The sequence below is a fragment of the Ammospiza caudacuta genome, chromosome 21 (genome assembly GCF_027887145.1).
Source record: "Ammospiza caudacuta isolate bAmmCau1 chromosome 21, bAmmCau1.pri, whole genome shotgun sequence".
Lineage (NCBI taxonomy): Eukaryota > Metazoa > Chordata > Aves > Passeriformes > Passerellidae > Ammospiza > Ammospiza caudacuta.
The window spans coordinates 1,056,101-1,084,089 of NC_080613.1; the positions used below are offsets into that span (position 1 = coordinate 1,056,101).

A 27,989-nucleotide genomic window follows, 5' to 3' on the forward strand; every position below is an offset into this window, starting at 1 on the left:
CCAAACATTCTCCCATCCCAAGCAAGTTTTAAAAAACATGTCTGGGGTGCTATTTAACTTCCCTGTCAGATGTCTTGTAGGATGACAAACCTGGATTGCAGCTTTGTTAAGGCTAGAAACAGATTTCAGGACTGCTTTAAAAAAAATATAAAGGGAAAAGTTTGCATTTTTCAGGTTTGGGTGCAGTTCATTGCAGCAAGCTGAGGTGAGCTCTGAGGTGTGCAGCCCTCTGAGTGTTCCCAGATGTATAACCAGCACTTTTTTAGAGATGGGATCAGAGCATTAACAATTAATTGGACCTGGCACTCTCCGTCCCAGTGTTTATTCTTCTTATGGACTTTTGAACTTGCCCAGCTTGTCAGAACAGCAGCATCCTCCAGCCCTGCACGAGAGGGTGCCCAGGGACGCCTCCTGTCACCCTCCATGGCCTCAGGGACACCAAGGGGCTCTGGAGGCCATCAGCAGACACTGCTGTCTGCAGCCACACCAGCATTGCTGTGTACAATACTTTGCTATACAAATACAGCAGGTGTGGAAAAGCCCATGGCAGACGATCAGAGAAGATTTTATCCTTCACACCATCAGTTGTATCTCCACCAGTGGCACTGGAAACAGGCATCCCAGGCAGCAGGGGGAGAGACAGGGCTGTGTGAGACCCTGAGGCAGGCGTTTCCCTGCAGTAGATGGGGCTGGTGGAGCACAGGGCGCCTCGGGAGCAGGGAGGAGAGGCACCTGCACATCTGCAAAGGGCCAGCCCCGCGTACCTGCAGGGTGGGAGAGGCTCTCTGCCTCTGGAAGGTAAAACAATAATTGTGGGACATCTGCTTGGTTGTCAAGGACCAAAAGGGAAATAAAGCTGTTGTCCCCTCTAGCTAAAACCTGCTGTTTCCTTTTCCCCAGACTCCCCACCACCAACTGCTCCACAGTTTACATGCCAATCCAATTTTGATGCCTGTAATTCACCCCAGAGACTGTTTATTTTAACTTTATCAAGTGAAGAGAAAAACAACTGTGTTAGAATGAAAAAAGAGCATCTGGCAGCAGGATATTCTGTCTCTCAGACAGTTTCCCAGCTTTACTGGTGCACAAGAACATGGGATTTCAGTTACCCAAGGGCTGAAAGGAGGGGAGAAGAGCGTGCAGAGCACAGGTTCTCTGGGTGTTTACTTGAAGGATGGTCCTGCCTGGTCTGGTGGCTTTTTTCTGCAAGACTGGCACTGGGGTTTGGATTTCTTCCCCGTTTTTGTTCTCTCCCATTGGCAGGTGTTTTTGAGCATTGGAGGGAAAAGTAGACATTGCCCAGTAGCTTTGCCCACCCATCCCGTTTTTGTTGTTCATCTGGAGAACACCCTGATGGAGAACACTAATTTTTCAATAATTAGGAGGGACAGTGCAGACATGCAGGTCTGGTTTGACTCAGGGGACCCTGGGTTCATTTTCCTGCAAGAGAAAGGGTGTCAAATAATTAATATTTAATATTTTGAACAAAGGGCACTTTATTTTTTTAATCAATGAGGTTTTTAATTTCAGACACTTATAATATCTAGAAAGCAAATGTGCGTGAACTTTGGAAAACTCTCACTCTGCCTTGCTTTTTGCGCATTCTTTCTGCAGATGTTCCAGAAGTTCTGCTCTCTGTGGATACATCTGAGCATTCCTTTAATGGTTCGGGACACCGGAGGAAATGTTAAACTGGACGCTGGATGTAGTTTATTCAGAAAGCACTAAATTAATTTTAGCGACATACAGCAAAACTCCTGCAATTTTGAAAATGGTTTTTTGTTTGGCTGGTTGTTTTTTTTGCCACAGAACGATTCCATTGCCAGCACGTCGGCTTGGGGTCGGCTTGGGGTCGGCTTGGGGTCGGTTTTGGGTCGGTTTCGGGACGGTTTTGGGTCCGTTTCACGCCCCGGCCAGCCCCGCCCGTCTCTGCCCCGCCCTTTCAGGCCCCGCCCGTCTCTGCCCCGCCCTTTCAGGCCCCGCCCATCTCTGCCCCGCCCATCTCTGCCCCGCCCATCCCTGCCCCGCCCCTCAGCGCGCGGCCCCGCCAGGCCCCGCCCCTCAGCGCGCGGCCCCGCCGCCATTTCGCTGCCCCGGAAGCGCTCGCGCGCCCCCCCTCCCGTGCCCGGCGGAACATGGCGGCCGTGTCCGTGCTGCGCGCGCCCGCCGGCGGCTTCAGCTTCGACAACTGCGCTCGGTGAGGCCGGGAGCGGCACGGGGCCGGGAGGGACCGCGGGGCCGGGCGGGGGGAGCGGCACGGGGCCGGGAGGGACCGCGGGGCCGGGCGGGGGGAGCGGCACGGGGCCGGGAGGGACCGCGGGGCCGGGCGGGGGGAGCGGCACGGGGCCGGGAGGGGAGCGCGGGGCCGGGCCGGGCGGCGGAGGCGGCACCGTTCCGCCCGGCCCCACCGCCCGCTGTGTTGCAGGAACTCGCTGCTGGAGGCCGAGCTCGCCCAGAAGGGGCTGCGGGTGCCCGCGCCGCGCAAGACCGGCACCACCATCGCCGGCGTCATCTTCAAGGTAAGGCGGGCGGCGGCGAGGCCGGGCCGGGCCCGCGGCGGCGGCTCCGCGCTGCTGAGTCAGCCCCGGTGTGCCCGGCCCGTACCGACCCGGCCCGCTCCGTCCTGGCCCCATCCCGGCCCCCGAGCTGCCCCCGGAGGAGGTCGCGGCCTGGGGAATAATTCTCCCTTCCTGCAGGATGGCGTCGTCCTCGGAGCGGATACGAGGGCAACTGAGGGGATGGTTGTTGCTGACAAGAACTGTTCCAAAATACACTTCATTTCCCCTAATATCTAGTAAGTGTTACAGTGCTTTGTTGGGTAGTAAATTGTTTATTGGGTACGTTATTGCGTATTGTTGGTACTTGGGCTTTTAGCGTTGTTCTTTACTAAGAGCAAATACTAAGCTCAGTTTCAAAATGATGTTTTATTAGCAAAGCTTCGGGGTTTATGGCATTCCATTTACACTTAAGCGGGCTCTCTTGTTTCACACTGTCTGTGTGAGAACTTAATTCCCTCAATTTTACAATGAGAAAGTTTCTGCTTGTTGCCTGAAGCATGGAGGTTCCTGTCTCCTTTTGCTCACTTGCTGATGACGTTCCTCAGCTGCTGCGGTGCGGGCACAGCTGCAGACACCGAGATGACCACTCAGCTGATCTCCTCCAACCTGGAGCTGCACTCCCTGTCCACGGGCCGGCTCCCACGAGTGGTCACTGCCAACAGAATGCTCAAGCAGATGCTCTTCAGGTAACTGGGGGGTTTCTTGTTCATCCCCTGTGCTGGTAGAACCACCAAATAATGCTTAAGGAGTGTCCTATCTCAGCCTGCTTCACCTTCCTAACTTCAGGACTTCTTTCATAATTGTCCTTTGCTTCTTGGGCTTGTTAACTGAGATGGAAGAGAAATGGAGTCTGTGGTGTTTTACAGAATTATGCAGCAATCACACAACAAAAATAGAAGGGTGTTAGTTTAATACGTAATCCCACCCATGAAAACTGCTGTGTATCCTTGTGGTGAGAAGTAACAGAGTAATGTGCAAGCTTATAAAGCTGGGAGTGGTTTGCAACAGAATCACTGCCTCGGAAAGTCTGCTGGACCCTGAAATAAGCCATATTTTAGTACATTTCTCACTCTATTGCCGCCAGCTGGTGAACGCAGCCTGTTCAGTGCAGGGCTGCAGCCGCTGGCTGGGGAGCAGTTCCCAAGCCCTGTATGCTGTTGAGCAGCCCCAGACTCACAGACAAACCTTGCTCCCAGGTACCAGGGCTACATCGGGGCCGCGCTGGTGCTGGGGGGCGTGGACGTGACGGGCCCCCACCTGTACAGCATCCACCCCCACGGATCCACCGACAAGCTGCCCTACGTCACCATGGGTGAGTGCTGCTCCGGGGCCAGGGCACGGAATGCCTCGCGCTGGTACCTACAGGGCTTTCACGTAGAGCCCTTTGTGTGCTGGGAGCTGGGTGGGCATCAGACCACAAAGATAGAGTTGTACCTGGGTTTATAAGGCAGGTGCACTGTTCTGTTGCCTCACATACGTGGGCTAGGATAAAGCTCAGCTGCCAGGAAACTGATATTGGGAATGTTGCTCTGTGTGTTCCACACCTTAAAGCACAAGAATTGTGGGATTCCCAAAATCTTGCTGAGAGAAAAAAAAAAAAATCCTAAGAAACTTGATTTGCAGGTTGTCCCAACTCCTGGCGTGTACAAATTCACTTGGGGAACTTGTGTATTGTTTGGAAGACTTGGGTTATTTTAAAAGGAAGCTTGTGTTTGATATAGCCATGGAAGTGTAAGGAAAAGTTCAAATAAATATATCAGAGAACTAATCTGAAAACCAACTGTGTCAGATTAGCAAATCAGCCCGTGCCTGGTGCAGCTTTTGAGCTGCTTCTGTGGTGGGGAAATACACATTTATGGATTCTCATTAATATTTTCTGTTTCTGGCTGGCATCTTTGGCTAGAACAGCTGCTCAGGAGGCGGCGGAGGTTGCTGTTCTCGCGGGTAGCGGTGTAGCGAGGCCGGGCTGATGAACGCCCGCAATTAGCGCCGGGCCGGGCCGGGCCGGGCCGGGCGCTGCGGCGGCCGCTGGGTGGCGCCGGCGGGCCGGGCACGGCGGGCCTGCCGCGTGACGTCATCGGGGCCGTGAGGGCTGTGGGGCTGCAGGGAACCGGCCCGAGCGGGGACATGGGGCTGCAGGGAACCGGCCCGAGCGGGGCCATGGAACCGCGGAACCGGCCCGAGCGGGGACATGGGGCTGCAGGGAACCGGCCCGAGCGGGGCCATGGAACCGCGGAACCGGCCCGAGCGGGGACATGGGGCTGCAGGGAACCGGCCCGAGCGGGGCCATGGAACCGCGGAACCGGCCCGAGCGGGGACATGGGGCTGCAGGGAACCGGCCCGAGCGGGGACATGGAACCGCGGAACCGGCCCGAGCGGGGCAGAACGGGGCTATGGAACGGGGCCATGGGGCTGCAGGGAACCGGCCCGAACGGGGCCGTGGAACCGAGCCAAAGGGGACCATGGGGCTGCGGGGAACCGGCCTGAACGGAGACATGGAACCGGGCCGAACCGGGCTGTGGGAACCGCTCTGCTCTCCGCACATGCTGGCTTTCCTGCCTCAGTTTTAAAAGCTTTACATCGCGGCCTGTCAGGAAATGCTGGCAGCTCCTCTTTCCCTCCACAAAAATAGCACAGTAGCAGGCTTAAGTTCAAACGAGGGGGCCGTAGAATATCAGAGGGTTAAGTTCCGTGTAGCTTAAACTTCAGTTTGCTGCAGGCAGTACCAGGTGTGTGTGGTTCTTTTTGGCCACGCTGTCAGACAAAGCCCCTCTCAGCATCAGGGTCCTTCACCTTCCCCCCCCCTGGTGCTCTAATAAAAAATTAGGTAATGCATATAGGTGAAAGATAGAATCGAGACAGCAGAAAAACTATGAAAAGTCAAATTTAAGATAATAGTTGGAAATGTATTTCAGTTACTTAGACTAATCTCCTGGTTTTTGGGGTATTTTATCCCAAATGTTCAAAAGGCGGTTTATTAAATCAGGGAAGGTGTGTATGGCCAATTAACTTCTGGAAATTAAATAGGAAAGGTGGTTGAGAAGTTGAGTTTTATTTTGGTGTGCCAGTCTGTCTGGATGGACAGTGGTGTCCCGCCTTGCAGGAGAGATTTAAAGGGTACACAGTGCTTACTCAGGAGCGAGAACATCAAATTTAACTGTTTATGCTGACAAAGGACAAAATTGGATTTCAGCAAACGATGCAAGATTGTCTGATTGCTTGGCTTGTCTAGGAAAGCTTCTGGCCAAGGCTTATAATGAAATGCATGCATAAAATTAAAGCACTTGAAGTGTGTAGTTGAGCTTTCGGAAGCAGGCGGAGTGCTCAGGAGTCTCTGGTGGCCGGAGCTGCTCCCCTGGTGCCAGTGGTGCTTCATATTCATAAATCAGCTCTTCATTGCAGTGGCAGTGTCGTGCTGCAGAGCAAGAACTCCCACTGCTGGGAGCCAGCCCCCAGCCAGGAGCCAGCTGAAAAATGATCCCAGTCCAAGGGGCTGCCGAGATCACAGAATTCTTACCTGGGATGAGCAGCAAATTGAATAACAATGAGTGCCTGTGAATAAATGCCCTGTCAGGGAGCCTTGGCAGTGATGGATGAGCAAGTGCTCAATGTTGCTCTCCAAGCTCAGCTCATCCTCTGGTGTGGCAGCAAACAGGTCCTTGGGTGAGGAGATGGACTGTACCTGGCAATGAGAACTTGTCTTCAGTGAAGGTTCTGCTGAAAAGATCCAGTGCATCTGCTTTAGAAAAGCTCCTGCAGTTCTAATTCACAGTGAAAATTATTGTGAACTGCACTTTGCTATGTATCAATAATTATCTTTCACTTAAAATCAGTACTGAAGTGGCACAACTGCTTGAGTGAAGACCAGATGGAATTTTTAAAGTCATTTTATTAGAGTTGCATGCAGAAAATTTAACACCTTGGTTGGCAAAAATCAGGAAAGCACCAGTGTTACTTAAAAAAGAGAACAGTAAATTCTCTTATAATTTCCTAACTTACCTGGTGCATACTGAAAAGCATTTGCCTCAGAGTAGTTCAGCTTCTGTAGTTCTGTAGAATTTGTTTGCAGTCAATATTTTTATGTATGTAGGTATTAGATTAATGCTTCCTGAATATTTGGTTCTGAGTGTAGCTTACTGCAAATATATGCAAAGTAAATTCTTTGGAATTGAGATGGCATTTTTTACTTGATGTTAAGTGTAAGCATTCTTAGAAGATAGTGGATTTTAAAGATCTGAATGGATTTCTTCCTGAGTGCTATATAATACAAATAAATTATGACTTTGCTAATTATCCTTTACACATTATCACACAGCTTTCCTGGAGGTTTTAATGGATTTGGGGTTGAGCTGCTGCTGAATGTGACCTGGTGGTGGCTCACCGTGTGTATGAGGTGGGGAATCCATCCCAAGTTAATGGATGGTGTTTTGCTGTGTTTGGATTTTATCCTTCTCCAGACTTTATGTTTGGGAATTGTGAGGCTTGTTTCTGCATAAAGGCAAAGCATGCTTGTTAAAAATGAATTATTGGTGGCCACTGAGTGCACGGACAAGAGAGCAGCTGTTTCCCCACACACAAACAAGTTCTCCATAGACCCTTAATATCCAAGTTTTCTGTGTTTTTATAGGAGCTGCAATAAGAAAACCGTGCTTGCAGTGTTTACTTAAGTTCCCAGTTTTATTGCCCGCTCTCCTGTCACAATGCAGCTTTCAGGAGGCAGCTGGAGAGGCTGGAACATTGTGGGGCTGTTTGGAAGGCCAGTGGGCTGGGACAGGGATGCTTAGCTGTGCTGGCAGGCTTTTGCTAAGGGAAATTTGAAATGTAATTTAGGATTTATAAGCACCAGAGAAAAAATGAAGCAAGTCTATTCAGCTGTTCCAGCTTCCTGTTCTGCTAGAACCTCCTTAGAATCTTGGTTTTCAGATGTAAATGTCTCCATGTAGGTTTAATTAAGTTAAGACTTTAAACAACTCTTTGAAAATTTACATTATAGGACTGTCTGGATTTATTTATTTAAGGTTGATAGTAGATTTGGCATTTATTTGTGTCTCGGTAACATAGTGAGATAAATAATTAAGTGTAATTCTTTATGTATAAAGGATTTCATGTACTGTAACACAAAATTCCGCCAGCCTTTTTAATTTTTCTGGTTTTTGTCTCTAAGTTACTGATTTCCTGCCCATAGTTCTTTTGGGAACTTCTTAAAAGGAGCTGGAGGAATTCAGTATGAGCCATGTATGCAATTGTGTTGTCAATAATTATTTATTTGTCACTAGAAGTTTTAAGAAATTAAGATCACTTTTCCCCAAGTAAATAGCTAATGTAGTAATTTTGGTCAGATATTACATTTTGAGCTTTCTTTTTTTGCACTTTTTCTCATCTTTGTACTCTGATTTTGTAAACCTTTCCCCAAGAACAGGGTTGTTTCCAGCTTTGAGGCTTCCCACTCAGCTCATGGTCAGCCTTCATTTGGGAATAGCAAGAATGTGGGCTTGGTTTGAGACCATAGCCCAGATTTTTTTCCCCTCTCATTAGAAATATTCCTGTATAATTCCAGAAGAATTATTGTTTTATTGTTCAGGTTCCTTTATTTGTTTTGGCACATGCTTTGACCTTGTTTGAAGGGTCACTAAAATTCCTTTTATTTGTGATTTGTTCTGTGATATCAGCTGTTTGCATCAGCAGTTCAGTTTTGCTATTAGTTGCTTTAAAATCTTCTTTATTCTCAGTTTCAGCATTTAAAAAATGGAGTTGTGTATTGCTCCAAGGTGTAAATGAATAGTCATTGCCTGCAATACAAGTGCACACTTAGAGTGTCCTACTGCTTATAGATGTGATGTATTTGGTACTGTAAAGGTAATGATCCTCAACCACAGCAATATTCTGTAACAGGAATATCTGTCATATTCATCAGGATTACCATGTTCATTGATTTGTGTCTGTAAATCTGCTGTTTCAACCCTTTAAATTTGATCTATAATTGGACCTCCTTAAATGGTTCAGCTAAGGTAGTCTGTATTTTCTCAACAGTGTCACTGTCAGCTTCTCCTTTTTCATTATACATTCAGCAGACTTGATAAAATCAGCAGGACACCTCATTTGAAACTGTTTAATCGCTGCCTTTTGCTTTCACTAAACCATTGAGGTGGTCAAGCGATATACACAAATCATTTTAAATAGGAAATATGGCTTTCTCTGTGACCCAGCTAAACATATAGCACTATGCAAAACAAGTTAAAAAGTAATAAATGCCAAAAAATCTTCTAATTGGAGTAAAAAATTGCAGGTAACTTTATTCACTCCCCAAAAGTAGTGCTCTCTGAAATATGGGTAGGGCCACCGACAGACAAGAAAATCTTCCTGAAGGCTCACTCTTTCTAAACAAAGCAAGTTTACAGTTTCAAATAGTACCATCCTGCTTTTTGTGTATAAATGTGACAAAAAGCACATTTATAACCCTGCAGTCACGGTGCTTTGGGCAGAGATGGCTCCTGTTCCATCACTGCAGTTGTCCTTGGTCCTTTCTGGAGAGGAACGTTAAACTCTGCCTTTGTCTCTGCCACTTTGTTCAGCTGTTATTGCTCATTATTGTAAAAATAATGGCACAGAGCAGGAGCACAATTAACTGTTTAACTGCAGGGGAAATGTGCTGGTGGCAGCAGCCCCTGCCCTGTCCCACTGCTGGGCTGCTCATCCCCAGCCTTGGAGCCATCTCCTCTCTCCTGCAGGAGAGGGGCAGGAGGGATGGAGGAGTGGGGACTGCAAACCGTGGCATTCCCCTAAGTCTCTGTTTCTAACCCCACTTTTGTACCTTATGTTCAGGATGGTGAGGAGGAAAGGCAGGCAGCATGGGTCTGTGCCCAGAGCTGTACCCCAGATTAAATCGGGTTCTCACTTAGTGTACACACTGTACCGTGCAGAGAAGCTGTGGTGGGCTTGGTTTGTTTGTGCTGATGAGATGTAGTGTATTTTTCTCTAAAGAAGTGCCAAACCTGAATGCACTGGCTGAAGGGCTGTCCTGGTGTTGTCCCACAGGTTCTGGATCGCTCGCGGCCATGGCGGTGTTTGAAGATAAATACAAACCCGACATGGAGGTAAGTCCTGGCTTTTTGAACCTCAGCCTTTCTTCTCTCAGCAGTCCTCATCACATAAGAATTTAGGAGGTTTGAAACTGTTAAAATTAAATAAATATGCTCTGGTGTTGCTGCACTTAAAATGTACTAATGTCAGCTTTCTGCAAAGCTGTACAAATTGACGGGTAAAATAAATAAATTTGCAAGAAGCTGTATATATGTATGGGAGAATGTGTGATTTGAATGTAGGTGAAGGCTTTAAAAACATACAGCTTACTGGTTATAGTTTACTTCAGCAATTTACCAGCCTTTGCACAGTCAATATTTTTGTTTTTCTGTCTTTTCTGTCCTTCTATCCATCTCTCTCAGTCTTGAAAAGAGAATGCATCTAAAAGTCTTCAGATGCTCCTCATTTTTGTAATGCAGCTGATGTGGGTCAGTGATGGTCCTATAAAGCCTCAGTTCTTCTCTACAAAGCTGGTAAATGAAGTTTAAAATGTGAGATGATCTCCTGTACATCTCCTGACAAATCACAGTGTGCAATTCCAGCAGATGTTTAAAAAAGCAGTCAACTGCCCCACCTTGTTTTGAGAAGTTTGCCATTAGTTAATTGCTTCAGCATTAGTATAAAGCAGTTCTCCAGTTATCCCAGGCACCTCCTGTCAGTACCTAAGCAAGAGTTGTAGGTGTGCAAAGTTAGGGACAACAGTGGGATCAGGATTGCTGTGATTTGGGCAGCATGTGAAGATGCTGGACTTCTGGCCTGCAGCGTATTTACCATTGTTATCAGAAATACTGGAGTATGTGTAATGGGCTCCCAGGTGTCTCTGGGAAGGATCCTCACACCAGATGGCCGATAGAGCCACGAGACAGAGAGGAAGGCTCTGTTTTTCCCTCTCCCCTCGTGCTGCTGCAGCGATGAGAGTCTCCTGTGTGACTGTGCACTTGGCATGTGTGCCATCCGCTGCAAACACGGACTGCAGTCCCTGGGAGCAGCAGCTCCAGCACAGCACTCCTCTTTCCAAGATACAAATGGCAAAGAGCTGTGCTGTGCAACTAAAGTTTTCATTTATTCTCAGCTAGCTTTCAAGCTTAGATTTTAAGTCATTTCTTGTGTTAGAGCAACCAAAAAAGGCACCAAAAACCTGTAAATCTCTAAATTTTCCTATTTAGAAAGGTCATCCTCATTAAACTGTCTTCACACACAACCATAAGTGGCAGCAGATAGTCACTTATAACAAGCCTGTAGAAATGCAGCCTACCAATTTGTTGAAATAGATATTTAGATCTTTGAGACTTGCATGCACCTTAACCCTTCCTTTGGTTTTCCTGGGTAATCTGTTTTCTAATAACAGTTCAGGAATTGTATTAACCAAACCAGCAAAGTTTTATATGGTAAAGTTCAATGGTACTCAAACACTTTCTCATATTCTGTTATGGCTGTGAGTTTGTATTTACATTCCAAGTCAGATGTGGGATGTTTTTTTCAATTAATTAATAAAATAACAAATATTTCTATTGAAATGAATCAAAATTAAATATGAAATATGCTATGCATATTTTACATAAAACTGGCTACAAAATGGCAATGAAGATAAAATTGCTGGAGATTCATTTAATAAAATTGGTAGAAAATTATTTTTTTCTGTCAAGATCAATGCTCCTTTCTTTTGCACTAATTGTCAGAATAGCTTGCTAGGGCTACTGGAGGGTAGTGGTGTGCTTCAAGACCATCACATCACAGAAAAATGATTCAAAGGCAAACTGTCCTGCACCCTCTGGTATCAACTTGCAAATTAGCATCTGGAATGTAATTAAACAAGCTTAATGAAAGTAGCAGCTGAATACTACTGGAAAAGACAATCAGCTTTTTTGCCTCTGATATATATTCTGTACTATTGAAGCTGATCACCAAATGCATCGTGTGAGCACAGTTAAAAAAAATTAGCATTTATTTGAAGAATAGGAACTGTTTTTCATTCTGTTATGCTTTTGGCATGCACTGGTGTCCCAGGAGAGCCATGCCACAGCAGATAGTGCACAATATTTATAAATCCATGACAGGCAATAATAGCAACTTGAAAAATTCTTTTGCTAGAATTTCAAGTTGAGAGCTGCCAAAAGCTGAGAGGATCAAATCTGCAGTGGCAGCTGCTGTGCCCTACAGTTAGAATCATAGACTTTGAAGATGCTCAACTAAAAAAAATAAAAAAAAATAATAAAATAAAAAAAGACTGCAGGCTTAGCCAATTTTTGCAGGTTTCTAGAGCCCTGGCTCTCTGCCTTTTGAAGATGAGTTGCTGAAGCTTCTCCCAGTGCCTGAGGCATGCTAACACCAGCAGGATGTGTTTTTTTCCATAGACTTAGTGTGTCTTCAGATTTCAGTAGCACATGCTTTGTCAGTGCCAGCTGTGATGGTCCTTCCCTGGCTGCAGTGCTGGGAGAGGATCTTTCCCCCCCGTCCTTCAGGGGAGCTCTGGAGATGGATGGTGACGTCCCCGAGTGCCACTCGCGAGCCTGATTTATGGAGGCAGGGTTTGTTTGTGGGGAAGGAGGGCTGGCCTCTAGAGGAACCATTATAGATCGCTGAGGATGGGAACACTTTCAGCCCTGAAGGCCTCTAGATGCTTCAAAAATGTAATGCCAAGCACCTAACTACTGTGGAACAATATTAATCTGTCATGTGGGCAGCTATAGATCTGCTTTAAAAAACGTAAGTGGAAGAACAGCACATCTAATGGAGTGTTTCCAGCTTAGATCTTTCATTGGAGCCAATTTTTCTTCCAGTAGACTCACCACTGGTTTTAAACCTTACAGTCATTTTGTAAATGCATTTGTGCCTTCTGGTGTTAAACAATAGCAAAGAAATACTTTGAGTCAGTGGATATGGAAAGCATTGTGAGCTGGGGAAAAAAGTCTACAGTATTAAATGCTGGAATTCTGCATTTATGTGTCCTGTGGTGGTTGAATTCCTCAGGAGATGGGGAGGGGGATATATTTTCTTCTGGTATTTGATTTCTGGTGTTTGAAAAGTAGAAGCATTTTGTCTGTAGAATTACTTGATGCTCAGTGGGGCTATGTTGTAGACTTCTTGTTTAAGCAAGGAAAGGTTGCTTGTAAGTTCATTTCTTTTCTGTATTTCATCAAAACAACCAGGTTTAATAAAAAGAGGGTCCAAAAGGAAGAGAATCAGAAGCCTCAGAAAACAGAACTTTTGCAAAGAAAAGAAAGTAAATCTTGGAGTAGCAAGTTAGGAGAAGAACTGGTGGAAGACAGGAGATAGGAGACAGTCTGACAGATATTTATTTCTAGGATAGATCACCACAAAGGTGTGAGATTATACTTACAGTCATTTTGACCATTTCTTAAGTGTGGCAGGAAATCAAGTGGTGCTGAATAAAAACAAAAATACCCTGGAGGGTAAGAAAGATGAGTAAGAGAGGACTGTTCTGAGGGTGTTCCACATGGAGCACAGACCTCTCGGTGCTGCAGCAGCTGTGCTGTCCCAAAAGCTGCAGCTGGCTGTCCCCTGGTGTGCCTCAGTGACCCGCCTGCAGTGGGGGCTTTGGCTCACCTGTTTGGGTGGGACCTGCATGGGCTGGGAGCCATCTGGTGAGCAGTTTGGCGGGCACGTTTGGGAGGAGAGGTTTTTGAGGCACTTCTGAGTAGCCCCTAAGCCATAAGTGAAGTAGCTGAGGAACAGAGAGCTTTCCTCAGGATGCTCCATGTGCTCTGGGATCTTTGCAGTATCGAAATGCAAAGTAGCCTAATGCAGCTTTTGCTGTGCACCTCTAATTTCAGTAAAAAAATGCATCAGGCACAAAATATGAAAACATGTAACTTTCTTCCATTTTTAAGCAGCTGACACACAGATCCTTCAAATGTTCTTGTGCTCACATTTCCTTCCTACATTTCCTGTCCCTCAATGTGGTAGAATTATTTTTGTTTATGAACTAGTGACAACAATGCTGAGCTATTTTTGGGATCTGTCACAAGTCTCTGATGTGCAGCAGTAGTTGTCTCCGTGGCCCTGGTGCTGTGTGACAGGGAGGGAGCGGTGACAGGCTGCAGATGAGCCCGGTTCATTAGCGATGGTGATCAGCTCTGGGCTCAGGTGTGGCAGCCGCGCCGATCCCGCAGCTGCCACTGCTGCTTTAATGACTCTGCAGGACAGTCGCCACTTGCTGCGAGGTTTGTGGGCTCCACTCTGGCAGCAGACAATGGAGATCAAGCCAGACTATGGGAGTTAGGCTGGAGAGCCTGCCTGAGATACTTGAACCCCTGTTGGTGTCAAACACGGAATTAAGTAAATGGGGGGGGGGGGAGATGAGACGAAATCTGACTTGGTGAGCAAAAATCAGGACTTTGTGTTTCTGTGCCTGTGTATTTCATTATCCAGTGACAGCAACTGAGGCTGTTAGTGGCATATCTTCACTCCTTGCTGCCAGAGCTTTGTGGCACTGCAGTTTTCAGCTTTCCTGACATAGCTGTGTTCGTGTCTCCTGGAGACAGGGATTTCCATGGGTAAATATCAGGTCTTAGTGCATACAGTCAGCCAGAAAATAAAGGCTTATCATACCTGTTTCTTATTGTTAGGTTAGATCACAATTATCCCGTGGCAGCCTGGTTTCTGCCTGACATGTTGGACAGTTTGTACTGTTTTCATCATCTTTCACAGAACTGCGCCGTGGATCGATTTCCTTTGTGGAACTAGTGTTAAACAGGAAATCTGGGCTGATTTGGAATATGCCGGCTAGGTATGCCCTGGCATGGTGGGATTGCAGGAGAGGTGTTTTGTGGGGTGCTTTCTGAAGGAATGAAAGCCTGGTTTGTGTGCTGAAGTCGGGGGGACACTGCCGGCAGCACCAGTCTGAGATCCCAGGGATACCCAGCAGTGCTGCCTTCCAGTTTGCTGATTGCAGACTGTATCAAGGGAAATAAATGTTACCTTTGTTTAAATTGGGCCTTGCTGCATGTCAAAGAGCAACAATTTCTTCACCTTTATGAAAGTAACAGTTAAACTTTGTCCGTAATAATGTAGACAAGCTGGCCAGAAGCAGGGCTCTGTGTTAAGGGATCATTTCACGGCACAGGGTAGGGGGAGGGCAGGTAATTATTTTTGATGCATTTCTCAGGAGCAGGTGTTCCAGTTTAAATTGTTCCAGTTTGTATATCTCCCATAACTGCAGAACACAGGCAAAATGTCCTGGAAGATATTTCACATGGCACGCAGCCCGAGCGCTGCTCCCGCGGTGAGGCCGGCGGGGCTGAGGGCAATTGCTGGGAAGGAGGAGGAGGAGGAGGGAGCCAGCCTGGCCTTTATGGAGCATTTTGGTGTGTTAGGAAGGATATATTACCAGAGGGCCCAAGGCTTCTTTTCCAAATAAAACATTGACCTTCATCCCCTTCCATCCTTTTGTCAGAGGTAAAGCAGTGGTCTGATGGGCAGAGTTTGCTTTATTTGAAGCCAGACATGTTATTGCTTGATTTTTTTTTTTTTTTATATACAGTAACATAAAGTAACTTTAACCATAGTGTTTTGCAGGGTTTGCATATCTGGGTGGCTGAGGGTTGGTGTGTTACTGCAGAGCAGCACAGAGGGGCCAGAGGAGGAGCTGCAGCCTGGCAGGATTTACAGCTCTGGTGCTGTTAAGCCAGTTCCAATTTTGAGAATCGGTTCCCTAAAATCCCATGAACTTTACTAAGTGATGGATTGAATGAGTTTTTGTAATCATTCTTAGTTCAGAGAATGGGAATAGTGTTAAAAGAAATCCCATAGTTGTGAGAAGAGCTTGTAATTTAATTCTGTGCCATCGGAAATATGGATTGTGCTAATCCCCGTGTAGGGAATGACATACAGCAACTAATGTTATTGAATAGTAGTTCCGAATCATAGAAGTTTCTTGTCTTGGCAGGTAATTTGGCATAAATTGTTAATGTAAATCCAGGTTAGTGGGGAAGACATTATTTTACTAAAAAAGATAAACTGCTGATTAATTCAGTATAGAACTCAATTACAAATTGAAAGTGTCTCTGCGGGACGCCAGTACCCTAAAGACAGCAGATGTTGAATTGATACTCCAGCATATTTCACCCTGGTATGAAATATTAACGTGGTTTATTATACTGGTGGTGTATGATATCAGAGAGGGGGTGGGGATGAGCCTGCGCTCACAGGCAGCTTCCTCAGAACAGCAAACTGTTATCTCTGACAATAATTACCAGGGACCACTGAGCAGTTTATTTGAAAGTTCTTAGCAGAAGATGGTTAGAAAAATAAGCATTTACTGACACTTCAGTCACAATGAATCCAAACATAAAACACATAGGTCTAATTAAAAAAAAAATTTAAAAGAGACAAGTTCCTTATTCTTGGTCATTCCCTATTCTAAGGCAGGACTGGAAATGCTCTTTTTTGGTGGGGGGAGACTTGTTAAACCTGAGTGGTTTGAAGGACACATGCCAGCCCCTTTCCTGACAGCCAAACCAAATCTATTCTTGCTGCTGGAGCCTTCCAGCCTCCCCTTAGCAGAAACAGAAAGTCCTTTGCTTCTCAGGTTTGTTCTCTTTGGACTTAGAGCAGACTTCAGCATCTCTTGCAGGTACAGACTGATCTCCACCCCAGCCCCTCACTCCCCATACACTGCTGATTCTCTTCCAGACTCTAATTATGCTGCTCTAGGTGCTTATGTCCTTCAAGAGGTTTTGCTTTCTAGCCCCAAATTCCCAACACTCCTTTATCGATTTATTTTTTGTTGCCATTGTCCTTCCTGAAGCTTCTGATTTTTTTTCTTCACTTCCCACATAAGTCTTGGGGATTCTCATTTTAAGTAATATCAACTTTTTATGTGATAGTATTTGAAAAAATCTCATTGTAAAAGACTATTATGGTAAGTATTTGCATTTGTTTATTCTTACAAAAATACTTGTTTATGTTGATATTGTACTGATTGTGCATTGCATTTCAAATCTTTCTAAGAATTGCTTTGGAAAACTGCACAATGTATTGCATCTCTAACAGCATCCTGATAACCTGCAGAAAGGATTAATTTTATTTTGGTAAGAGAAAAAAAAAATCAGGAATTTCTAAAATTTTAAAATCTGGAAAAAACATCTCCTGTTTAACTTGCTTGTGAAGTTACAAAATGTGAGGAAATAGTGTTCACAAAGCCATTCCAGCTGCTCCCTTTGCTGCTAGAGCATAATGATAAACTTGTTTACAGGTTATTAGTGAAGACAGTATTAATACAATGTAGAAGTAGCCTCATCTCCTGTAGGAAAGTCTCTTTTTTCCTTCAGTGGCACTTGAAATTTGGAAATTGCTCAAGTGAGCAGAGAAAGTTGATCCAAGTCATATACAAGAATAATGTGTAAAAGTTGCTCCTTGGTGCTGTTTGGGACTCGTGGCACAGCAGCTGTGAGAGGCAATCCATCAGCTCTGAGTGTCTGCAAACTGCAACTCTCCAGATAACAGGTTTAAAGTAAAGATTTAATACAGCCTCTATCTACTGTGATGTTGCAGTGACAGTTTAAAACTCATTCTCTAAATCTCAGCAGACTTTATAGCCAGCAGTGGGCCCATATAAAGCTTAATGGCATTACAACACATAAATCATCTTTTAAAGATGCTACCAGTAGCGCCAATATTAAATGCAGACAATTGTCTGCGTTATAAATAATTTATCAAACGGCGTTTCAGATGAGCCTTCCTCGCTGAGTTATTTATTTTAGCCTTTGCTGCCCTGCTCCTCAGGCAGGCCCTGCAGGGCTGTGGTCAGTGGAATGAAGCCGTCCCCCAGCTCCGTGCTGACCGTGGCAGCGCCGCCGCCAAGCGCTGCCGTTTGTCAGGCGCGGGTAAATGGAGCTGCACATTGGAGCCAGGGGACACATCGTGGGCTCTGGGATGGGGACAGACAGATCACCCCATAAAGTGCTGCTTGTCACCGCGGCCTTGCCGTGCACTCCATCACTCGGCTGTAATCTCATTTAAGGAGCGCTGGGGGCCCCAGAGGAGGATATTCCCAGTTAGCTTGGTCTTTGCAACCATAAAGCACGAAGTGCTCCTTTTATATACTCTGAACTTTTAGGGTTTTTTAAGATTAATTATTATAGTGACTCATTGAGGGCCCTGGACTTGAGACTGTGTCAGCACTTTTCCTGCTAACCCCTTATTTTGTGACTGTAAGTGGCAGTCCTTGCTGAACTCCGTGCAGGATCTCTGTAAGGAATACTTGGGGTTTTTCTTGTGGCTCTTCTGTTCAGCTTTGTAAATTGTCAGAAGAGGAGCAGGAAGCAGCACTGAGGCAGGGTTTTCTAATGACAATTATTCCATGTTCACAGCCTGAGCTGCACTGTGTCAGTGAAGGAGCTGAGGTTACAGCCTGGGCTCTCTGTGCAGTGGCTGCCTCAGTGCAGTTACAGCTCAGCTCTTCCAACTGCACTTTATTAGGTATTTTTTGAACTGTTTTGATAATATGATAGAGTTCATTTTTCAAGCAAATCAGATTTAAATTAGAGGAGTCTGTGAGGTTTGCAGTGTTGACTTAAAAGGATGCAATTAAAAGGAGGAGTGGAACAAACTCCACCTATCTGCTGTAGTTTTCCTAAGCTGCTTTTCTTACACCTAACCCTCATATAGCTTAAAATTACTCTGCTTTTGCTACCACTTAGTTCTTAGACCTACACATACTTCTTTGGTTTATTTCACTATAGTACTAAAATAACCTTTGTCTGCAACAAATTATTGACAGTCTTATGTCAGTTAAGTGAAGAATTACTTGCTTATCAGGATTTTATTGCCCAAAACACTGAAGGAAAGGTACAGGAATTATTTTTGCAGCATGGCTGTATTGTTCTAGTCAGCTCGGTAGGAAGCATAATTCAATTTATTATTTTTTATAAAGAGTAATAGTTGTGAGACTGGGAGTGAAGTAAGAATTGCTGCTGTTTCTGTAGTTTGGTGGAGGCTGTGCCCTGCTGCCATGGCTGTTGGCACAGGAATGCTGCCATTGCCACTGTCCAGAGGGGCAGCAGGGAGGGCAGGGCAGGCAGGAGGTCTGGGCTCCTTGAGCCACACTTGGGGCTGGAGCAGCTGCAGTCAGGGCTGAGGCCCCTGGCACTGCAGCCCCTGGCACTGCAGCCCCTGGCACTGCAGCCCCTGGCACTGCAGCCCCTGGCACTGCAGCTGGCACACACTGGCTGTGAAAATGAGGCATTTTCACAGCTGGTGCATTTATCAAATTCAGCGTTGACCTCATCTCTTGTTCCTGGTGTCTGGTGGCAGAAGATTATTCCAAGGTGTGAAATAGCAGCAAAGCAGTGAGGAGGGAGCCTGGCAGCCTCAGCATTCCAGCAGGATCTGCTGGGTGAGCTGAGCAGCCACTGCTGCACAACCTGGGGATGAGTCCACACCTGTGTCTCCATGGATGTGTGCCAGCCTTACTGTTTGTGTACTGGAATAGGCAGCTCTAGTTTTCAAGTAACACACCTTTGAGAGAAAGTAAGTGTCCACATTCTGTGGTTTGTACTTTCTAGGCTACTGAAAAGATTTGTGTACGTATATGGTGTGTGCATATGTCCATATACATATTTATATGTTTTCCTTGCATTGTGACCCCTTGGCCAGGTGATGGGCACAGGCTCAGTGGGGCTGAGGGTGCAGGATGTCCCCTTGCTGGGCAGGGCTCTTCAAGGCCTGTGGTGCCATGGGAAGGGTGCAGGGCTGGGCTGAGGGGCTCTGGCAGCGAGAACATGTCCTTTGACACAATTTAAAATGATACATCAACAAAGGTTACAGCAGGAGCTGAGGCCATGTCAGGTGGTTGCTGATGGCCCTAAGCTGAGTGTGGTGCTTTGCTGGTTTGGAATAGCCCCAGCCCTGCCCGGGAGCTGCAGGGGGAGCCAGTGCTGCTGGAGAGGCTGCCAGCCCCATCAGTGCTCCCCAGGCCTCCACAGCAGCACCAGGCATGTGGTACTGCTGAGGGGGGAATGTGATCTTACAGATCTGCTGTAATAGTCTAACGGATATTTTGATGACTTTGAAATGTTTCTTAGATACTCCCGACTGCTGTTGTGTAATATGGGCACTGTTGCACAGGGGTTCCTTTTAACTGGTAGCTGTGTCTTAGTTAGATCCATTATGTAGCAAAAGTTCCTCTTTTGTTTCACTTCAGTGGTACAAACGTAACAATCTCAGCATTTTGACTGCAGTGCAGGTGAGTGGAGGGTTGGTGTATCATCTATTGTTCCAAGGTCAGCCTCCACAGGCACAGAGTCCTGGGAAAAGCCAGCACGGGGGCAGTGACAGCTTTTCCCTTCCCAGGAGGAGGAGGCCAAGCAGCTGGTGCGGGACGCCATCGCCGCCGGCATCTACAACGACCTGGGCTCCGGCAGCAACATCGACATCTGCGTCATCAGCAAGAGCAAGCTGGACTTCCTGCGGCCCTTCGACGTGGCCAACAGGAAGGGGGACAGGTGAGTGGGGCTGGAGCTCTTGTGGGGTCCCTGCTCTGCCTGGCAGGGCCTGTTTGCAGTAATGCCAGTTCTGTCAGTGTTCCCTGGCTGTAGAACTTTGAACTGCACACTGCAAAGGAGCGGCTGTAGCAGCAGCTGAACAGAGGCAAATACATTGGTGGAATGATTCTAGAGTTGCAAAAATAAGTAAATTCTTGTTCTTTGGTTTTTAGCACAAATGTCCCTCCCCACTTTGAGAGCCCACTGATTTCAATAACAACCCCTTCAGTTATGTGGCAGTGTTTTTGTGAGCAGTTTCCTGCAGTGCTGGTTTATCTGAAACTCTGTCAGTTATTGCAGTCAGTACAGATTTTGCAGTAAGCACAGCTTCTTTACTTTGGACCTTTACAGGAAATGTCTAAAGCTGATCAGTTCTAAAACTTTAAATGCAAGTTTTCCTCTGTACCATCTTCAAGACTAATTTTCCCCCATTTCTTTACTAGGTTTGGTAGGTACAAGTGTGAAAAAGGAACAACTGCTGTTCTCACAGAGCATGTGGCACACCTGGAGCTCGAGGTGGTGGATGAGACCGTGCAAACCATGGACACATCCTGAGCCTGGTGGGTGCTCAGAGAGCAGCTGGTACAGAATAAAGAGGCTCTGCCCACTGTCTGTGTGTCTGTACCTGGTGCTGTTGCTGCTGCTTTTCCCTTCCTCCTTTAGAGCAGGTGGGGCTCGAGCAGCCCTGAAGGGCTCTGGGACTGACCCCAAGGGGAATGAGCAGGTGAGAGCTGTGCTCCCCTCCAGGCACCACCTGGCACTGGGGGCAGAAAAGGAGCTGCTTTGTTACCTCACTCCAGGAACAAAAACAGCAGGAGTAAAACTGCTCTGCAGAAGTCTAATTTGATACGTTTTGATTTAATAGAATGTAAGAAAAACAGTGAGCATTGGTGGTTCTGAATTGCTGCCCTTGCCCCCTCCAACAGACACTGCTCTCCTACCTCACTGCAGGGTATCTCTCACTGGTCATCAGGGGCTGGTGCTGTTACTGCTTCCCTCTTTGCTGTATATGCAGGGCACATCCAGCATCATTTCAAGTCTGATTGTCTTGTTATTCACCTCCACTTGGACCTTAATACTGGACTTTTTTGTTTTTTAAACAAAGGTGTTTATTTTGGAAATATTTTTTTTATTTATCTAAAAAGGCACAGTTGCAAAAAATTACCTTTTGAAATACATTTCTTTATAAGCACTACAAATTTTCATGTAGCAAGAAAGTGACCAGACTTCTCCAGATACTCGTATTTGAGCTGAGCTTCCCTGGAAGCCATGGCTCCAAGGAAAGCTGCAGTGGAACCAGAGAGGTTCAGGCTGAACTCTGGCAAGTGCTGAAAGAGCTGGTATAAATAACCAAGCTGGTTGGCATGGAAATGGTGGGAGCAATTTGGTGCCTCCACGACATTCTCCTGCTGATTTAAATTTCCCACATCTCTCCTGAGAGCAGCAGCCTCAACTTTCTGCTGAGAAGCCTCAGTAAGTGGCATCTTCCATTAATGATACCAACCATATTCACAGCAATTAATGGCTTTTCTTGGTACCCTATCCAAATATTCCCAAATTTTACAGGAAGTAGTTGAAGATGGCACTGCAGTTTTCCTTTAAGTAAAGAAAGGTAGGTTAAAAAAATCCACTAAAAGCATATATATGTATGTAACCCCCTAACCCTAATCTTAGTTCAAAAAAGTTAAAGATTGTAAGCTTTCTTTAAAAAAACAAACCAGGCACAGGCTGCATTTGAACTGTCTCACACAAATGTATAGATTGGCACGAGCCCCTGTCCCACGTGGCAGGGCACTGGAGCAGCACAGGCTCGAGGGTTTCCTCTGGAGCACAGCCCTGCTGCTCCTGACAGGCACATGGAATGGAGACACTGGAACGTGAATCCACGGCTGTTCTAAGGCAGTGAGTATTTCCATTGGCAGTAAGGAAACAAGTCATTGATTCAATGAATGAATTTAGCTGGTTGACAATTTTCATGCAGTTAAAGACGATGACTCCTTCAGATCACGTTGAGATTTTATAAACATTCACATTCTGTAATGAGCTTTCACAGTTTGAGAGAAGGGGCTGATCCTATGCAGAATTCCATACACAAAGCATTTCATTTATTTTTTTAAAATTTTCCAAGTGTTTAAAACACTGCTGAAGTTCCACCGATAGTACCCGATGTACTATTGAACGTGTCAAAGTCTCTGCACCAAAACTGAGTTGGCTTTGATAAACACTGGTTTTAAACAGGAACCTGGAGGTGAAGAACCATTCCAAAAGGGAAAAATGAGGGAAAGGAGCAGGAGCAAGGCTGGTATGGGTTTGCTTGGCATGTTTATCTTCTTTTCCCCAGGCTCATGTTTAACTCATCTCTGACAGAGAAATGCATCAGCAAAATACTCTTAAGTTTTCAATTAAAAAAAAAGAAATCATGAAACAAAAGGGTTTCCCACCCCCCCAACCCTTCCCAGTTCCTAAGTCTGAAGAGGAGGAAATTAATAAAAACATAAATGGCTGCTTTAAAATATGCCAAGTAAAAACTGAATTTGCTATTAACCATTTGCAGAAGAGGCAAAGTAGCAGTTATACAAATTACACAAAATCTATGGTAATCCTTACATTAGTATAAATTGATTTCACTGAAGGAATTATTTCAATATTTCACATTACAGTTAAGATAGAAGGTCTGGCAAACGCTGAGCCCTCGGTAGTAGCTGCTATCCTAGATTACACACGACAGTTTTAAGAAAGGACCCTTAAATGATCTACATCCGTAACATTATTTGCCTTAAAAATAAAAAATAAAAAGAATCACTTGCAATACCTCACAGAATCTTCACGTTAAAGCACAACCACCTGTAAGAGTCCTTGTCAAATAACCTGCAAATGATGGAGCCTCTGCTGCGAGTGCTCAACCTCCCACCTGTGTGACCTGGCACCAGTCGCGTTCAGCTGAGAAAAAGAATTCAAGTAAGACTGAGCTGTGCCGGCTCTGGCTCATGTGCTTGAGGTCCACACGTGCATTTGTTTGGCTATCTGGTGCACGTAGCTGATGTCGGGCCTCTGGTCTGGGTCGGGGTAGATGCACATGCTCACCAGCTCCCGCAGCTGCAAGAGAGCAGAACAGGGACATGAGTGACTCCTCTGCAAGAGAGCAGGACAGGGACATGAGGGAATCCTCTGCAAGAGAGCAGAACAGGGACATGAGGGAATCCTCTGCAAGAGAGCAGGACAGGGACATGAGGGAATCCTCTGCAAGAGAGCAGGACAGGGACATGAGGGAATCCTCTGCAAGAGAGCAGGACAGGCACATGAGGGAATCCTCTGCAAGAGAGCAGGACAGGCACATGAGGGAATCCTCTGCAAGAGAGCAGGACAGGCACATGAGTGAAGCCTCTGCATTCCTGGAAGGGCTGTGGGAAGCAGGAGAGGGGAACCTCTGCTGCTGGGCAGAGTCCAGGCATGTGTCTGTCTTGTGTCTGTGTGTCCCACCTCCAAAAGAGCCAGGAAGAATCTTTCCCACCAAATCTTCACTCAAGACTTAAATCTTCCTCAACTCTGGAATATTTTACATCCCAAAGGAGGACCCAGTCTATGCACCCAGTGCTGGGGAGAGCATGGGACAGAGGGAGGCACTGTGGCACAAGCAGAACACAAAGGAAGGAAGGAAACCTGAGATCGCTTCCAAGATGTGACTGAGGTGGGAGGTGTGGAGGGACCTGCCAGTGAAAGGGAAGTGAGGAAAGGGGGAGCCTGAGCAGAGTTGTCAGGAACTGCAGTTGTGTTGCCCTTCCTGCACCATCCCCAGCACCCAGCACTGAACTCCAGCCTTCAGCATGAAGAGTCTGACCAGCACTTGTGGATCCCAAGCTACTGGACACAGCTATGAGACCCTGGTGCTTCCTAAAAAACCTGTATGAGGAAGAGAAACTGGTCATTGATTACGTCTAATAAATAAAATGCAGAAGGGCTGGAGTGTCCCCACCTCCCAGCCCTCTTTATTGTGCACATGAAAGATTGTAGCTTTTAATTATACAGACACTGAAAGCTGCTGGTACCCCTGAGGCACCAGGAAAAACAGCCTTGAGCCTCTGATCTTCTCACATCCTCCCAGTAGCCACAGTGCCAATTATTTCACCGGTAATTAAAAGCATGGCCATAGAGCCATCAAGCACTCGGCTTCAGCTGCATTAACGAACCTGAGGATTCCAGCTCTGGATGGAGCTGGGCCAGCCCTTGCTCCCAGCCCAGACCTGCTGCCTGGCCCTGCCCCATTCTCTGGTGACTGACCAGCTCAGGGCAGGGACATTGCAGCCTTCACAACCCTGAGACCCCAAAGACTGAACACGAATCAGCCCTGACCACAAAACTCCCACCAACAGCTGAAAATGCTCCTAAAGCTCTGCCCAGGGCCCGTGCTATTTGTCCAAACAGGAGCTGTGCTCCCTGTGCCTGCAGCACTGAGACACAGCCCGGGCAGTTCTGTCCTCACAGGCATTCACCAGCCCCTACAGGAACCACAGGCTGAGCCTGGATCAGCATCTCCAGTTACCAGCAAATCTGCTCCCAATATAGCAAACCAACCCTGGCTGGATCCCAGCTCCTCCTCCTGCTTCCAGCAGTATGCAGTTACTCACAGGAGGATGTGGACTGGTGAGGCACAAAAAGCCACAGAGAAGAGGAACATCCCTGAAAGGAAACTAAAGCTTAAAAAACACTGCCTTATTCCTCTTTCTTGTTCCAAGGAAGTACACGCTGGATGCTGTTGGTGCTGGAGCCCTGTTCTAATTCCCTGTTTGTGCTGTTCCAGTGAGCACCAGCAGCAGCTGAGGAGCTGCAGCCACAGGCACAGCCTCCCCAGCATCCTGTTAATAGTGCATGAACCATCTGCAGTTCTCTGGGACCCGGTGCCTTTGAGCTCTAAACCATCCTTCTCACCCCGACTGTATCACTGCACTCCACACACTCTTTAGCACTGCCAGAGGGAAGCAAACAGACAGTAATTGTAAAGACAGGAAACACATCTGTCAACTTACACTAATTCCTGCTGCCAACAGGCATATCCTGAAATGCAAGCTGCAGCAGCACAGCAAAGGAGCATGGAGCTGGGCGCTGCTACGGAGCTTGGGGCAAAAAATGGTAAAATTCACTTCTACAGCCTCGTTCTTAAAGCACCGTTTTGCATGAGTTACTTGGCAAGCAAAAACAAAGCAAAAAGTGAAGTTGGTGAAGGTCCCTCCCAGGGCGGAGGCCAGGCCGTGCTCTCCCGGCTTCCTGCCTCCTCCTCAGGATGCTGAGGCAGAGTGAAACAAAAGAGAAACCCCATAGGATACAGTGAACATTCAGAATGCCATTAGCCATTTCCTTTCAAAGAGAAGGCACTGTAAGAAATGAGGAGGTTAAGGAAATCCAGCTGCTTTGTCTAGGTGAGGCAGAAAAAAGTCAAGCTCATCTCAAGGGGCCCTGAGGAAACCCAGCACACGTGTCTGCAGCTGGGCCAGCAGGAACTGGGACACTGGGTTTATGCACTGCTTCAGATGCTGCTGCCCGTCCCTCGTGTCCAGACACACAAACCTGGACAGCTGCTGTACAGGTCTTATTGCATTAAACTAAATTACTTTTTTTCTTAAAATTAATCCTTCCCCACTTTGTCACACACTGAAGAATTCATAAACAAACATATCAGTGCTCTTTTATGAAATATTTCATGGGAAAGGAAACAAGGAGAGGGCTTTCCTACAGCTCTCTGCTGGTTTCTGCCAGTACCATAGACTTTCAGTTTCACAATATTTCTTACATTAAGAAATCTTTTTTGTCTTGATTTACCTTGTCAGTATTCAGACACCACAAAAGTAATTTGCTCAGCCCGAGGACCCACTGGCCATCCCCTGTTCTTCCCTAGATGTGGGGGGTTCTCCTCCTGGGTTCCCTTTCCCTGTGCCTGGAGAAGCTTCACTGCACCTCCCCATTCCCCTGCAACCACACTCCCAATTTACCTTTTCAGAATAATGTTCAGCTGGAAGAGGTGGGTAGTCACATTGCTCTATTTTTTGGCAAAGAGAAAACAGGTTCATTTTATCTCCATAGAAGGGACTTTGCAGAGCTGCCATCTGGAGAGAAAAAAACAGAAACTGTTTCAGAAACATGAAGGATTTGAGAGCCCTTGGTGCTGCCAGTTTGCAAGAGCCAATTCTGTTCTGTGCCAGTGAGCAGAGCAAGGGATGCTGCTGCTCCCCAGCCCAGGCTGCTCTGAGACCCCAACAGCTCTGCAGCCCTGTAGGGCTGGTGCCAGGCTCTGCCAGAGCTCCCAAGAAAAAACCCCAAGAAAGAGGATGCTCAGACCACCAGCCCATCAGCAAGAACTCAGCTGGCTCTAAGACAACTCTGAAACCCTCTCAGATACAATCCTCTCTCTCTATCTTTGAACATTTAGCTGCTTAGAAGATGAAGAATCTTGAAAGCATGAGCATGTACTTAATCTTTTAAAAAACCCCTAAACAACCTCAAAACAAATGTATCTCCTGCCAGAAATCTGCTATTTAAAAAAGAGTATCCCAGGCAGATATGAGAACAAAACTACTGAAAATGTTCATCAATCTGCTCCTTTTCCTCTCAGCTTCATCTCAGGCCAGCTGAAGTTGATACTTCTCAGTGCACATTAAGGGGGTATTTGATGATTAATGGTCTGTTGCTCCTTACCTGTGCAGTGGAAGTGTCAGGAGAACTCTGGCTCTTTCTGACCCAAGAGAGCTCCCAGCAGGACTGGAGAGAGCCAAGACCAAATCCTCCAACCTCTCACCCCACAGTGAGGAACCAAGACTGATGCATTATGTTTCCTCCTCACTCCTCACCACTACTATCAGGAGTAACACTACGTTACTCCTCACAAACCCACAGACCTGAGGGTGAAGAGTCTCCTGACAGGATCCCAAAGAACCCCAGCACGGGGCAAGAGCATCTGGAAGATTTTTGAAGGCAAAAGGTGTCACTGTTACTTCATTACTGTCACAACAGTAGTAGGCAACTCAGTTAGAGAAAAATTACACAGTCCAATTAGAGACTCTGCTCCCCAAGTAGGACTGATAGCAAACTGCTCTCAATCAGCTCAAACAAACTGGAGAACCCAGCACAGACTGTTCCAGGGAGAGCACTAATGGGGACATTAGGGAAAACAGAGAAAGCAAGCAAGAGTTAAACAGGGTCTCCAAGATCTCAATACACACATCAATAATGCCAGGGGGGTTGAGAGGGGTTTTCCAATTCCCATTAACTTTTCATTCCAGGTTTAGTTAAGTGCTCGTGTGCAAAAGGAAAGGATTGAAAAGGACACACTGTGGGGTTTGGGATGGTAAATGCAGGGAATTAAAGTGGAAAGAGAGAGCACCCAGTTGTGACCACAGCAGCCAGGGCTGCAGGGCCATGACCACAGGCACTGTGAGTATCTCACTAACTACAGTTTGTGATGCTGCACTGGGGTTTGCTCCTGACATTTTGATTAGAGCAATTACCCCAGGCCAGGCAGATCTCCATGGCAAACGCCCACCATGCAGCAGCACTGGTTCAAACATCCAGAGATGGGAATCCCTGTTAGTGCTTAAATTGATCATCTTGCCAGAACTGCTGAAGTCATTGCTTGTAGCTACATTCTGGGAATTAACAACTTATTTTTATCCCCTCCAAGTTATCTTGCTGACAGATATCTACAGGAAGTGAGGGATGAAGACAGTTACTACTATATTGATAAGATTTAATAAAAATCACTATTATTATCAATGTCAAAGTTAAGTGGTGCTATGTGGCATCATGTCCCAAAGCCCTCAATGTTCCCTAAGTGGATTCCAGTGGACACACATGTCTC

General features: G+C 46.5%; 2 protein-coding genes across 3 annotated transcripts in view; one reads left to right on the forward strand and one right to left on the reverse strand.

Annotated features, from left to right (window-relative positions):
* Positions 1–2,060: 2,060 nt before the first annotated feature.
* PSMB7 (proteasome 20S subunit beta 7) lies at positions 2,061–20,755 on the forward strand. Its single transcript, XM_058818119.1, has 8 exons — positions 2,061–2,197; positions 2,426–2,519; positions 2,697–2,794; positions 3,104–3,244; positions 3,755–3,870; positions 9,594–9,652; positions 19,953–20,104; positions 20,587–20,755. Exons 1-8 carry the CDS (start codon positions 2,136–2,138, stop codon positions 20,696–20,698), a joined length of 834 nt encoding a protein of 277 aa, XP_058674102.1. The 5' UTR covers positions 2,061–2,135; the 3' UTR covers positions 20,699–20,755.
* The window catches only part of NEK6 (NIMA related kinase 6), a 103,085-nt gene continuing 95,465 nt past the window's right edge, over positions 20,370–27,989 (reverse strand). For both annotated transcript variants that reach the window (XM_058818118.1, XM_058818117.1), the window contains exons 9-10: positions 26,128–26,241; positions 20,370–23,239 (exon numbers count right to left, since the gene is read on the reverse strand). In XM_058818118.1, coding sequence (XP_058674101.1) covers positions 23,129–23,239; positions 26,128–26,241 — 225 coding nt within the window. In that variant the 3' untranslated portion in view covers positions 20,370–23,128. The remainder of the gene's footprint in view (positions 23,240–26,127; positions 26,242–27,989) is intronic.

Coding starts and splice junctions, on each gene's coding strand:
- PSMB7 (XM_058818119.1), top strand. CDS start 2,136: ATGGCGGCCGTGTCCGTGCTGCGCGCGCCCGCCGGCGGCTTCAGCTTC. Junction 2,198..2,425: donor AGCTTCGACAACTGCGCTCG/GTGAGGCCGGGA, acceptor GCTGTGTTGCAG/GAACTCGCTGCTGGAGGCCG. Junction 3,871..9,593: donor GCTGCCCTACGTCACCATGG/GTGAGTGCTGCT, acceptor GTTGTCCCACAG/GTTCTGGATCGCTCGCGGCC.